General features: G+C 44.1%; 1 protein-coding gene across 1 annotated transcript; it reads right to left on the minus strand.

The window, feature by feature from the left end:
* Positions 1-6,610: 6,610 nt before the first annotated feature.
* LOC124015365 (chondroadherin-like protein) lies at positions 6,611-13,248 on the minus strand. The gene is made up of 8 exons (XM_046330538.1): positions 13,078-13,248; positions 12,692-12,886; positions 12,200-12,501; positions 11,572-12,073; positions 10,658-11,344; positions 10,330-10,496; positions 8,937-9,238; positions 6,611-6,699 (listed from the first exon to the last, which is right to left on the minus strand). Exons 1-8 carry the CDS (start codon positions 13,204-13,206, stop codon positions 6,611-6,613), a joined length of 2,373 nt encoding a protein of 790 aa, XP_046186494.1. The 5' UTR covers positions 13,207-13,248.
* Positions 13,249-14,678: the final 1,430 nt, after the last annotated feature.

The raw sequence follows: 14,678 nt of genomic DNA on the forward strand, positions 1-14,678 counted from the left end.
ATCTTGGCCAGGTCGCAGTTGCAAATGAGAACTTGTTCTCAACTAGCCTACCTGGTTAAATAAAGGTGAAATAAAAATAAAAATAAAAACAGTGAGAGACTCATTTCTGGAGAAATTCATTTTTAAAATTAGAAGTTCGAACTGTTTGGGCATAGACCTGGAAAGTATGACAGAACTTTGCAGGCTATCTCTGCAGTAGATTGCAACTCCTCCCCCTTTGGCAGTTCTATCTTGATGGAAAGTGTTATAGTTGCGTATGGAAATCTCAGAATTTTTGGTGGCCTTCCTGAGCCAGGATTCAGACACGGCAAGGACATCAGGGTTGGCAGAGTGTGCTAAAGCAGTGAGTAAAATAAACTTAGGGAGGAGGCTTCTGATGTTGACATGTATGAAACCAAGGCTTTTTCGATCACAGAAGTCAACAAATGTGGGTGCCTGGGGACATGCAGGGTCTGGGTTTACCTCCACATCACCCGAGGAACAGAGAAGGAGTAGGATTAGGGTGCGGCTAAAGGCTATCAAAACTGGTCGCCTAGAGCATTGGGGACAAGGAATAAAAGGAGCAGATTTATGGGCGTGGTAAAATATATTCAGGCATAATGTGCAGACAAGGGTATGGTGGGGTGCGGGTACAGTGGAGGTAAGCCCAGGCACTGGGTGATGATAAGAGAGGTTGTATCTCTGGACATGCTGATTATAATGGGTGAGGTCACCGTATGTGTGGGAGGTGGGACAAAGGAGGTATCAGAGGTATGAGGAGTGGAACTTGGGGCTCCATTGTAAACTAAAACAATGACTACAACTAAGCATTTAACACCATTGTACCCTCCAAACTTGTCATTAAGCTCGATACTCTGGGTCTCGACACTGCCCTGTGCAACTGGATCCTGGACTTCCTGACGGGCCGCCCCCAGGTGGTGAAGATAGGAAACAACTTCTCCACCCCGCTGATCCTCAACACTGGGGCCCCACAAGGGTGCATTCTCAGCCCTCTCCTGTACTCCCTGTTCACTCATGACTGCGTGGCCATACACGCTTCCAACTCAATCATCAAGTTTGCAGACGAAACTAGTGGTAGGCCTGATTACCAACAACGACGAGACGGCTTACAGGGAGGAGGTGAGGGCCCTCGGAGTGTGGTGTCAGGAAAATAACCTCTCACTCAACGTCAATAATACAAAGGAGATGATCGTGGACTACAGGAAACAGCAGAGGGAGCACCCCCCATCCAGATCGACGGGACAGTAGTGGAGAAGGTGGAAAGTTTAAAGTTCTTCACTGTACACATCACGGACAAACTGAAATGGTCAACCCTGTCATGACTGTCCTGATCAGGTCAGGTTACAGGAGACCACAACCCTACAGATTATCTCTCAACCCCAACAGAGGAGGAGAGATCTAGGGGTCTGAAGATGTGGGGGTTTTATGACACCTCACGCCCCTGGTAAATCTTAGGCCACACAACATTCCTGTGTCCCCTTAATATGGAGAACTACCCTCAGAACATTAAACATGCAATAAAGGGACATTGGAACAATGGTTTCCATCAGCCACAATAGTGGTCATGACGATAGATGGAATATGAAAATGTATGTCATTGACAACTCCATTGTGTCCTCCTCCCAGAGCGCTAAGAACCTTGGCGTGATCCTGGACAACACCCTGTCGTTCTCAACTAACATCAAGGCGGTGGCCCGTTCCTGTAGGTTCATGCTCTACAACATCCGCAGAGTACGACCCTGCCTCACACAGGAAGCGGCGCAGGTCCTAATCCAGGCACTTGTCATCTCCCGTCTGGATTACTGCAACTCGCTGTTGGCTGGGCTCCCTGCCTGTGCCATTAAACCCCTACAACTCATCCAGAACGCCGCAGCCCGTCTAGTGTTCAACCTTCCCAAGTTCTCTCACGTCACCCCGCTCCTCCGCTCTCTCCACTGGCTTCCAGTTGAAGCTCGCATCCGCTACAAGACCATGGTGCTTGCCTACGGAGCTGTGAGGGGAACAGCACCTCAGTACCTCCAGGCTCTGATCAGGCCCTACACCCAAATAAGGGCACTGCGTTCATCCACCTCTGGCCTGCTCGCTTCCCTACCACTGAGGAAGTACAGTTCCCACTCAGCCCAGTCAAAACTGTTCACTGCTCTGGCTCCCCAATGGTGGAACAAACTCCCTCACGACGCCAGGACAGCGGAGTCAATCACCACCTTCCGGTGACACCTGAAACCCCACCTCTTTAAGGAATACCTAGGATAGGATAAAGTAATCCTTCTCACCCCCCCCCGCCTTAAAATATTTAGATGCACTATTGTAAAGTGGCTGTTCCACTGGATGTCATAAGGTGAATGCACCAATTTGTAAGTCGCTCTGGATAAGAGCGTCTGCTAAATGACTTAAATGTAAATGTAATGTAAATGTTTTGTTATTAAAGGTTAATAGATGACGTTATTTACATTTACATTACATTTAAGTCATTTAGCAGACGCTCTTATCCAGAGCGACTTACAAATTGGTGCATTCACCTTATGACGTTATTACTAAAACATTGTAACGTTAAGAGTTATCCTTGTATATGTTTGATGTTTATACATTGTACGTTGTGTGGAAAATGTACAAATCAAAGAGAATGTTTTGGTAAAGATGAAATGTGAAGTTAGTTGTCTAAAATTGGATTTGAGTCAAATCTAGACCTTGCCCTTAACTTGGTACGCCCAGAGAATTGCCCTAAAGGCGGTTGCGCCCACTTCTGACCAGAGGGTATAAAACCTGTGAGTGAAGAATTAACAGATCAAACTAAGTGACCCAAGCTGCAGCCGAGGTCTAAAAAAGTAAACAAACCCAAAACAAGTTTGAAGACAAAGAAATATTTTTCTACCCAAGCTATGGATGAGTAGCTGTGTCTAAGCGGGTGAATTCAAGTCGGACCACCTAGCCTCCACTCCCCATCGAATCGTGGTATCTACACTGTTTCATTCCTACGCTGTGAGCTCTGAGCTACAGAGCTGTCTGTCCTCAGAAGAGCTCTTCCAGAGCAAGGGTGAGGGATCAGACCCCCAAGACAAAAGGACACTGACATCGTGAGGACAACCAGAGAGTTGCTCCGGAGAAGTGTGTCATTGAGCAGCCTGAACGGTCCATGCGGGGAGTCCACGGAGACCTTCCACACGTAATTACATCATTATATTCTGACCCATAAGAGCGGCAGTTTGGGGCAAGGCTAGGGTTAGAATAAGCATAGCTGACAATTTCACCCAAATGTATATTTCTCTCGTGTACTGTCTTTATCTCTCTCTTTTAAATCCCCAAATTCACCCAAATGTATATTTCTCTCGTGTACTGTCTTTATCTCTCTCTTTTAATTCCCCAAATTCACCCAAATGTATATTTCTCTCGTGTACTGTCTTTATCTCTCTCTTTTAAATCCCCATTTTGGGTAACACACGCCATAGTGTGTTGACCCGTTACACTAAGTTCTAATCAATAGCCTAAAATGTGTTTCTGTGTATGTGTATCTTTTATCATCATTTTAGCTTTCTAGTAAATAAATACTCAACTAAGATTGGTGTGGTACGAACTCATTGGTGAGACCCGGGTCTGCGCAGATTCCCGGATTATGTGACGTTCAGAACGAGACTGTAGAGGTAACTGATTAGTTAGCGGCTGTTGTAAAATCTATATTATGATATTCTTTGAGTTAATCTTTGAGTTAAATAGAAACTCAATAAAACAAATTTTCCCATGGTGCCCCAGGTTAATGAGTTAATAATTGCTTGATTCAGTTAATTATGCAATTAGAAACCTTTAATCATTCGATGAGCAACAGTCGTCACATTAACTGATACAACGTCACGACAACCCACACAGACAGCGTGGTGAAGAAGGCGCAAAAGCAACAGCCCCTCTTCAACCTCAGGAGGCTGAAGAAATTTGGCTTGTCACCTAAAACACTCACAAACTTTTACAGATGCACAATCGAGAGCATCCTGTCGGGCTGTATCACCACCTGGTACGGCAATTGCACTGCCCTCAACTGCTAGGCTCTCCAGAGGGTGGTGCGGTCTTGCACAAAGCATCACCGGGGGCAAACGATCTGCCCTCCAGGACACCTACAGCACCCGATGTCACAGGAAGGCCAAAAAGATGATAAAGGACAACAACCACCCGAGCCACTGCCTGTTCACCCCGCTATCATCCAGAAGGCGAGGTCAGTACAGGTGCATCAAAGCTGGGACCGAGAGACTGAAAAACAGCTTCTATCTTAAGGCCATCAGACTCTCAAACAGCCATCAGTAACATAGCGAGGCTGCTGCCGTCATACAGACTCAAATCTCTGACCACTTTAATAAATTGACTTAATAAAGGTATCACTGGTCACTTTAAATAATTTATTTACATATCCTACATTACTCATCTCATATGTATATACTGTATTCTATACCATCTAATGCATCTTGCCTATGGCGCACTGCCATCGCTCATCCATATATTTATATGTATATATTCTATTCATCCCTTTACATTTATGTGTATAAGGTAGTTGTTGTGAATTTGTTAGATTACTTGTTAGATATTACTGTATAGTTGGAACTAGAAGCACAAGCATTTCGCTACACTCGCATTAACATCTGCTAACCATGTGTATGTGACCAATAAAAATTTGATTTGAGGAAACTCAGGCATCTTTCTAGAGCTCCGACAGTACAACGTGGTAATCACTGACGGCATGATTTGACCAAGGTTTTTTTCCCCAGAGTTTCCAGTTGTCTTAAAAGCACCAAGAGTTGAGAAACCTGTCTATTTTCCTCGGAAGTACATAATGTCACGATTCCAAAGCTATATGATATTACAGAGAACAAGTGAATTATCTCACATCTAGGAAAATTTTTGTAATGTTGTACTTCTTGTTGACGAAATTCATCCTAATGTTTTTTTGTTTTAGCTATCGCCCAATTAGCATCTATTCACTTACTAAAGGAGAACTCTCCTTGTCCAACAATCACCCAGAATGCACCATGCAACCAATTGATGACATTTCCACTAGATAGTTCAGCCACAATGTCATAATTGACTATATCGTAAAAAGTCATGAAAACAGATGATGGCAAAATTTTGGGTGATGATCAAATTAACAGGGAAATGCAGCTATAGATCTGCAATTCTCATTTGAAAACAAGTCTAAGAAGCAGTAGATAATCAGATAGAACAATGAGCCAGATATTTCACCAGATGTACAAATGTGAAGCAACCGGTTGACATTTCCACTCACTAGCAAATGTGATGATGAGAGGAAGCCTAGTGGCCTGCAGTGGGAGAAGATGGTGCGAGATGGATTTTGGCCAACATTCACAGAGTAGGTGTTCCTTAACGGAAATATGCAAATACATGCTAAAATATGCCAATAGGATCTCACTATGATGGCTTTGCCCATCACGTTGCTTGTTCTGCCCTCTATGATTAATTTGCTCCCATTGTAAACACCAAGTAGTGGTCTATCTTGAGTAGATCTGTTCTATGTGTGTTATTTCTATGCTTCCCATTCTTGAGTTTTGTTTTTGCATCTTTTACTTTTGTACACCAGCTTCAAACAGCTGAAAATACAATATTTGAATTTTAGGAACCAAGAAATTGCGGTGCGATTTATTTTCTTATTGCACCTTTAAGAGGATACATTTTAGAAATAGGTGGGGGTTTAAAATCAAATCAAATGTTATTTGTCACATGCGCCAAATACTTACTTACAAGCCCTTAACCAACAATGTTTTAAAAAGTTGAGGGAAAAAAAGTGTTTAGTAAAAAACAGATAAGTAAAAAATAGAAAATAAAAGTAACAAATAATTAAACAGCAGCAGTAAAATAACAATAGCGAGGTTATACAGGGGGTACCGGTACAGAGTCAATGTGCAGGGGCATCGGTTAGTCAAGTTAATATGTACATGTAGGTAGAGTTAAAGTGACTATGCATAAATAATTGACCTACCTCATCCCCATACTGTTTTTATTTATTTACTTTTCTGCTCTTTTGCACACCAGTATCTCTACCTGCACATGACCATCTGATCATTTATCACTACAGTGTTAATCTGCTAAATTGTAATTATTCGCCTACCTCTTCATGTCTTTGCACACAATGTATATAGACTCTTTTTTTAATAAAAAAAATTATAATAAAAATTCTACTGTGTTATTGACTTGTGTATTGTTTACTCCATGTGTAACTCTATGTTCCTGTCTGTTCACACTGCTATGCTTTATCTTGGCCAGGTCGCAGTTGTAAATAAGAACTTGTTCTCAACTAGCCTACCTGGTTAAATAAAGGTGAAAAAATAAAAATAAATACAAATAATAATAATAAACAGAGTTGCAGTAGCGTAATAGAGGGGTCTGGGTAGCCCATTGATTAGCTGTTCAGGAGTATTATGGCTTGGGGGTTGAAGCTGTTAAGAAGCCTTTTGGACCTAGACTTGGTGCTCGGGTACCGCTTGCCATGCGTTAGCAGAGAGAACATTCCATGACTAGGGTGGCTGGAGTCTTTGACAATTTTTATGGCTTTCTCTGACATCTCTGACACAGCAAAAGATAAAAGGTAAAAAGTCAGGTTCTACCAAGATTTGATTCAGATCGCTGGATTCAGAATGCTGGAGTCCAGAGTGCTAACCCTTACACCATAGGCCTGTTCTGGCACCTGGTGGCAGTCGATGAGCTCTGCAAACAGAGATAGTGCCAGTGCAAATAGAGATAGTGCCAGAGCACTAATGAGATTGCACCTGGGATGTGATGATACCTTTACCACAAGACAGCACCACTGACTGGCACATACATGTATTGCATGGAGCTGCATTACCCAGAATTGTTATGTAGAGGAACAGATAAAGCATGCAATGGACCAATCCTTGCACACCTCTGTCACGAACATGAAAATCAAACAAAACTGTTAGAAACTGATTTAGTGTCGTAGGAGATTTAATGAGCAAGAAGCCATTGTGCATCGATTTACATGCATCTAAGGGTTATGTAACAGCTGAAAATGCAACAACCTTATGTCACATATATTCAGCCTTGTTCTTCATTTGCACAAAGGGTATACAGTGGGGAGAACAAGTATTTGATACACTGCCGATTTTGCAGGCTTTCCTACTTACAAAGCATGAAGAGGTCTGTAATTTTTTATCATAGGTACACTTCAACTGTAAAACAAAAATCCAGAAAATCACATTGTATGATTTTTAAGTAATTCATTAGCATTTTACTGCATGACATAAGTATTCGATCACCTACCAACCAGTAAGAATTCCGGCTCACACAGACCTCTTAGTTTTTCTTTAAGAAGTATTAACTGCACCTGTTTGAACTCGTTACCTGTATAAAATACACCTGTCCACACACTCAATCAAACAGACTCCAACCTCTCCACAATGGCCAAGACCAGAGAGCTGTGTAAGGACATCAGGGATAAGTAGACCTGCACAAGGCTGGGATGGGCTACAGTACAATAGGCAAGCAGCTTGGTGAGAAGGAAACAACTGTTGGCGCAATTATTAGAAAATGGAAGAAGTTCAAGGTAACGGTCAATCACCCTCGGTCTGGGGCTCCATGCAAGATCTCACCTCGTGGGGCATCAATGATCATGAGGAAGGTGAGCGATCAGCCCAGAACTACACGGCAGGACCTGGTCAATGACCTGAAGAGAGCTGGGACCACAGTCTCAAAGAAAACCATTAGTAACAGACTACGCCGTCATGGATTAAAATCCTGCAGCACACGCAAGGTCCACGTGCTCAAGCCAGCGCATGTCCAGGCCCGTCTGAATCCAGAGGAGGAATGGGAGAAGGTCATGTGGTCTGACGAGACAAATAGAGCTTTTTGGTCTAAACTCCACTCGCTGTGTTTGGAGGAAGAGTACAACCCCAAGAACACCATCCCAACCGTGAAGCATGAAGGTGGAAACATCATTCTTTGGGGATGCTTTTCTGCAAAGGGTACAGGACGACTGCACCGTATTGAGCTGAGGATGGATGGAGCCATGTAATGCGAGATCTTGGCCAACAACCTCCTTCCCTCAGTAAGAGCATTGAAGATGGGTCGTGGTTGGGTCTTCCAGCATGACAACCACCCGAAACACACAGCCAGGGCAACTAAGGAGTGGCTCCGTAAGAAGCATCTCAAGGTCCTGGAGTGGCCTAGCCAGTCTCCAGACCTGAATCCAATAGAAAATCTTTGGAGGGAGCTGAAAGTGAGTATTGCCCAGCGACAGCCCCGAAACCTGAAGGATCTGGAGAAGGTGTGTATGGAGGAGTGGGCCAAAATCCCTGCTGCAGTGTGTGCAAACCTGGTCAAGAACTACAGGAAACATATGATCTCTGTAATTGCAAACAAAGGTTTCTGTACCAAATATTAAGTTCGGCTTTTCTGATGTATCAAATACTTATGTCATGCATTAAAATGCAAATGAATTACTTAAAAATCATACAATGTGATTTTCTGGATTTTTGTTTTAGATTCCGTCTCTCACAGTTGAAGTGTACCTATGATAAAACTTACAGACCTCTACATGCTTTGTAAGTAGGAAAACCTGCAAAATTGGCAGTGTATCAAATATTTGTTCTCCCCACTGTATATGAATAGAAAAGTTGGTCGAACTAGAGCAGAAAAATGTTATTGCGTCACGTGACACTTGGTGGATATATATATGGTACTGCAAATAGGGCTTTGGGTCTCTTGAATCCCGACTCTTCCGAAACCCTGACTTCAATAAGATTCTAAAATAGACAGTAAATCAATCAGAAAATGAACTTGCAGTCTCAAAAATAAAATAAAAAAAAAAATTTCTGCATGCTCAAATTACATTCAGTGATTTTAAGATGAAATAGCACTTGTCAGTTTGGTGCATATAGAGTTCTGCCCAAACAGACTTACAGCCATTTACATCACTGATTTCCTACTTTTTATAAGTCTTCTTGTTTTTTGGGATGCTGGTGCCTTAGGGTTCTTCAGAGGCTTGGCTTTGGACTTGGTTGGCATGGGTTTAGCCTTTCCTGGCTTGGCTTTTGCCATGGTCACCTTGAGGAGAGTGGGTTTGGGATTTATTGATTTTGTGTCCTTGAATCCTTTGAGGGTCTTGCCAGGAGAAGCACTCTCCCCTGGACAGCTCTTAAAGACATGGACATCCCTCACACTTTGGCCCCGGAACTCAGGAGGGTGACCACAGGTGGCTGTCATCTTCAGACTCACATTCTCCATCCACCTGAGCAGAGAGAGGGGACGCAAAGTAGTTAGAGCCTGACGGTTAGCAGAGTTAAATCATTTGTGTATACCTATAGTATAGACAACTATAGTCCCTTTGCCCAAGAACGTCAAGGTAACCTGTCTAAATTACCATCGCCTGTAGCACTCTTGCTTTGAAAAGCTGGTCATGGTTCACATCAACACCATCATCCCAGACACACTGGACCAACTCTAATTTGCATACGGCCCCAAAAGATCCACAGATGACGCAATCTCTATTGCACTCCACACAAGGCACCACATTTTCTAAATTTATCAGACATTTTAAAATGTAGATGTTCCAAAGGCATGCATCAGACGCTTATATGCAGCTTGTATGCATGGAGGCCTGGAGATGCTAAACGTGTTTATGTTAATTAACAGTAAATCACAGTGAGAGCGACAGACTTTTGCTTGACAATAACCGGCTGACAACCCCCAAGCAATAAGACTGCTAAATAGCTAATCAAATCGCTACTACCCGCATTTACCCTTTTTTGCACCAACTCTCTTGAACTGACTCTATGGACACACATTGTACTCTACCTACACACTCACATATAGTTACACTGACATTGCAACACGCACATAACACGCGCACACATGCATACTGATGGCACACACACTCACTCTCACATTTGGACCCCAGGAAGATTAGCTAGCGTTACAGAGTTAGCTAATGGGGACCCTAATAAAAAATGTAAAAATACCACATACGCTGCTGCTACCCCTACCTATATGTACATAGCTACCTCAATGACCTTGTTCGACTCGGTAGTGGTTCTCCCTGTATATAACCATGTTACTTTGAATTGTTATTGCTATTTGTTAGTCACTGTTTATTTTTTCTTCGTGTCACTATTTCTATTTAAAAATAAAGATATTTTTAACATAACTCTGCAATGTTGGAGAAGGACCCGTAAGTAAGCATTTCACTGTTAATCTACACCTGTTGTTTATGAATCATGTGACAAATAAAATGTTGATTTCATTTATGTGCATGCATGTGCATGACTCCCTTGCACAGCAGCATCCACAAACGGGTCATTCACAAAGCAGTGGACTACTGACCTGCGGAGTGGCAGCAGGGTGCAATCACATAGCAGGGGGTTGTGGGCCAGGTTGATGACCTCCAGCCCAGTGAGTGGGCTCAGGTCAGGCAGCTCCTCCAGCTGGTTCCCCCTCAGAGACAGAGTAGTCAGCCCAGAGCCCAGCCCCACCAGGGAGTCTCTGGACATCTATAGAGGGAATAGAAGCAACCACTCAGAAAGTGAATTCTTCATAGAAATGAATGGCCAATTTTTCATTGATAACTTGAAATGTTATTGACCCCAATTCTGCAGATAGAGATAATTTATCAAAGCAAACCTGGCAAAATACATCTCTTTATCTCTCTTACCTTCTCCAGACCCATGTCATCCATATACAGCTGCCTTAGGCTCTTGGACACAGGAAGGAACGCCTTTGGTCCGACCCAACGAATGGAATTTCCAGAGAGGCAGAGCTCGGTCAGACTGGAGGCCTTGGACAGCCCGTCGGTAGGCACCTCAGCAAGCTGATTAGACCCCAGATGAAGGGTATCTAGGTGGGCGGAGTTGAGAGCGCCGGGGGCTATAGTAGATATGGTGTTATTGGTCAGGTAGAGTCCTCTCAACTTGGGGACTGAGGAGAGCTGGCCTGTCCGCTCCAGCTTACCGATAGTGTTCCGCTCCAGGTGGAGCACAAGTAGGCTGGGCAGGGGGGCAAGGGCAGCCCCAGGGAACATGGCCAGCTGGTTCCCTTCCAGGTGGAGGTAGGTGAGCTCAGGGGCCCCAATGAAAGTCTCTGAGCCCAGGGAGGTGAGATCATTGTCAGACAGGTAGAGGTAGACCAGGGCCTTCATGCCCCGGAAGGCACCGCCTTCGATCTCACGGACCTTGCAGTGCTCCAGATGCAGAGAGACCACCTGGTCTGTACCGGGGAAACTGTTGCTAGGGACATAATGGAAGTGGTTGCTGCGCAGGTCCAGGAGCTGGGAATTAGAGGGGAAGCCGTAGGGGACTTTGGTGTGACCACGGTTCTCACATGTGGCGTGCTGAGCCTTCACCTAAGCAGGGGACAGAGAGAGGGAGATGGGTTCAGAGGGATATTTCCAAACAAGAATTGGAGAGCAGTTTTTATATGTATTACTGAATTATCAGCCCAATTCTTCTCTGAGTATGATGGCAAGTGTGCTGTCATGGCAGCAAGTTTGAACATGATTTGTGGTACAACATTGCACCATCGCTCAGCACCCCATACACCATCTCAGTATTAACAACAAGAGCAACTCACATCACAGTCACAGTTATCAGGACACTTGATCTTCTTAGGCTTGGCTGTGGGCAGTGCACGCTCCCTGGTCTCCTCCTGCTCTTCAAACTCCTCCTTTATCATGTCCTCCCTGCTCCGGCACCGCAGCTCCATAGGTCCCACTCCCTCCAGGGGCTCGTCAGAGAGGTGAGGGGGACCCGCGCAGACCCCCATCAACTTCACCTTCCCTTTCTTGGCCCACTCCTTCAGGGGCCTCAGGTAGCAGTTACAGTGGATGGGGTTTCCTGTTAGGTTGAGGCGGGCTAGCTCCATGGGGCCAGAGAGGGGCTCCAGGTAGCGCAGCTGGTTGTGGCTGAGGTCCAGGTGGGAGAGGAGGGGGGCCCGGGACATGGCTGTGTCTGAGAGGTCCTGTAGGGACATGTGGTCCAGGTAGAGGTGGGTGAGCTTCGGCATGGAGACAGTATCCTCACCCAGGTAGGTCATGGGGTTGTAGCTCAGGTCCAGGCGAGTGACTTGAGCCAGTCTTAAATAAAGGAGACAAAATGGACAGAGCATAAAAAGGTCAAGTGTCATCAAGCTTAAATACTATTGGACCAGGACACTATTGCACAATAGTCAGACAACTGCACAGAAAATGTAAGTTTCCCACCGGGTCATAGTCTGTGTGGGGAAGAACTGCAGCTCATTGTGGTTGAGGCTGAGGCGTGTGAGGGTGAAGAGGCCAGCGAAGGCCTCCATGGCCAGGTTGTTGAGGGAGTTGCGACTGAGACGCAGCCACTTGATGTTGTGCAGGCCCCGGAAGGCCATGTTGGGGATGTAGACCAGCTGGTTATGTGTGAGGGACAGCATGTTGAGGAAGCCCAGCTGAGTGAAGGCCCCTGGCTGGATCTCCTCAACACGGTTATGGTCCAACGTCAGCTGCTTTAGGGATGACAGGCCATCAAAAGACTCCTGATGGATGGGGAGAGAGCGAAAGTTAGGAAACAGGCATGATGCATGTGACATTAAACGGCCCAGAAAAGTTGATGGATGGGAGTATGGCCCTTGTGCAAGAAGTGACAGCTATGTGTACAACATAACTTGCACCTGAAAGGTACCATGCAGGTATCCCTCAACAAAACGAGGCCAGCCGCTACCTCACCTGGTAAAGGATCTCGATGTTGTTGTTGGCCAGGTTGAGGGAGACGAGACGGCCCAGGGTGCGGAAGGCCCCCTCACGCACCGCTCTGATGTTACACCGCTGCAGGGTGAGGTGCGTGAGGTGCGGGATGTGCAGGAACGCATGGGTAGGCAGAACCTGGATATCGTTTTTACTCAGGTCCAGTTTCTCTGTAATCTGAGGGAAAGGAAATAGGAATGAAAAATAGAAAAAGTAGGGGAGGTTTAAATATGGAAAAGGAAAAAAGAAAATACGTGAGTGAATGAATAGCAAAATTACAGCACTGCATACATGCCACAAAGTTTAAACCATATCAAATAACTTGTAAAACATCCATCATTGATCTTTTTGATTCATTGGCATCTCACCTCATCTATCGTGGGGGGAACCTGAGTCAGATTCTTGCCGATACAGGCCATGGTGAGTTTGGAGTTGTCGCAGATGCAGAACTTTGGGCACTTTCCCGCTTGAGCTGGTAAAAGTATGACCAAGAGCATCAAAACCGCAACTAGCCACCTCGAGAGGCAATCCGCAAAGGAACACATCTGTGGGGGTTTTGGGAAAAAGACATCAAACACAAACGGGATTTGACTGTAGGCCTATAACGTATGATAGTTATGCATATCACGCACGAACGGCTCTCAAAATACTCCTTCTCACCCAACTTTTTACAGTCTCACAACTTTGAATATATATATTGTAAATACAGTGAAATAGTACAATAGACTACTTCTTATAGCAACAATGGAACAAAAATTGTCAAAGGCATGGAGAATCCAGTCTCCAACTTGGAAACATTAGGCTTTCCCTTTGGACTCAAAAAAATCACTTTCCAATGCCAGGAGGATTGTATGTATTTATTTAACGCATATTTTAAAGACTTAAAAGTTTAGTTATTGAATCTAAAAATACGAATCTGGTTGTTATTCAGCAGCATTCTATAACATTTGCTATTTGATAAATATTGTAACTTTTTAGAATGTTCCTATTGTACATTTAAAATTATAAACATACCTTCATGGTTGACTTTGTCAAATTTGACATGCAATGCTTTTAGTATGTAGCCTTCCCAGATAGCTTTATAAAGTTTCCTACTCAAGGAAAAGTGTAGGTCTGTATATCATTTTTCCACTGTGGAGGAGCTGCGCGCAACGGAGAATATGAGCGCCAAGGGGTTCACGTACATACTAGACTTTTACATTGCTAGAATGACTGAGCACTTGCAACAGTTAGGGGTCTCACAAACACTGCTTTGATAAATTCTTTCGTCGTGACTCCCGGCCCCTGCGAAACCTAACCTCAAATGAACACCTTGGCAATACATTTTCTGACAGATCAGAGGTCGAAGGTAGCCAACTGTCCCATTGGGCATAGACGTCAATTCAATGTATATTCCAAGTTGGTTAAACAACATTGATTCAACCCGTGTGCGCGTCCTACATAAAAGGACATACATAAAAGGAAATTAGAAAATGTATTTAACGCCAAACCTGCCAGGGTTATTCCTAAATATGTGAATTACTCTATAAATTGACAGTTTTTTATGTGTAGCTTTTAAGATCAGGGGAAGGGTTAGCTAAAATGGTTAAGGTTAGGGTTAGTTAAAAGGATAAGCCAACATTCGAAGTAGTTTCCAAGTAGTTACAAAGTAGCTAAAGAGTAGTAAGTAGTTGAAGTTGCAAATTAGCTAAAATTGTCCGCAATGATTTTCAAAACTTTTGGGTTGCTAGACGTTCGCGATATACGCCCACCCATACCGACCAACCACCCTACTTTTGTTTTTGTAAACATACCAAACGTTAACATATACTACGTTTAATGTTCCCGGATTTCCATTTACTATGTTACATCTAGTCTGTGAGACCAGGCTTGGCTACCAATCTAACATCCAGTAAACTACGCACTACCCTAAGGTTACTCGAGTGCAAACTCACTGAATAAAATGTATTTTTAAACACAACAAGCTAAT

Source organism: Oncorhynchus gorbuscha, linkage group LG26 (assembly GCF_021184085.1).
Source record: "Oncorhynchus gorbuscha isolate QuinsamMale2020 ecotype Even-year linkage group LG26, OgorEven_v1.0, whole genome shotgun sequence".
In the NCBI taxonomy this organism is placed as follows: domain Eukaryota; kingdom Metazoa; phylum Chordata; class Actinopteri; order Salmoniformes; family Salmonidae; genus Oncorhynchus; species Oncorhynchus gorbuscha.

Coding starts and splice junctions, on each gene's coding strand:
- LOC124015365 (XM_046330538.1), bottom strand. CDS start 13,206: ATGCTCTTGGTCATACTTTTACCAGCTCAAGCGGGAAAGTGCCCAAAG. Junction 12,502..12,691: donor ACATCGAGATCCTTTACCAG/GTGAGGTAGCGG, acceptor CCCATCCATCAG/GAGTCTTTTGATGGCCTGTC. Junction 9,239..10,329: donor ACCCTGCTGCCACTCCGCAG/GTCAGTAGTCCA, acceptor CTCTCTGCTCAG/GTGGATGGAGAATGTGAGTC.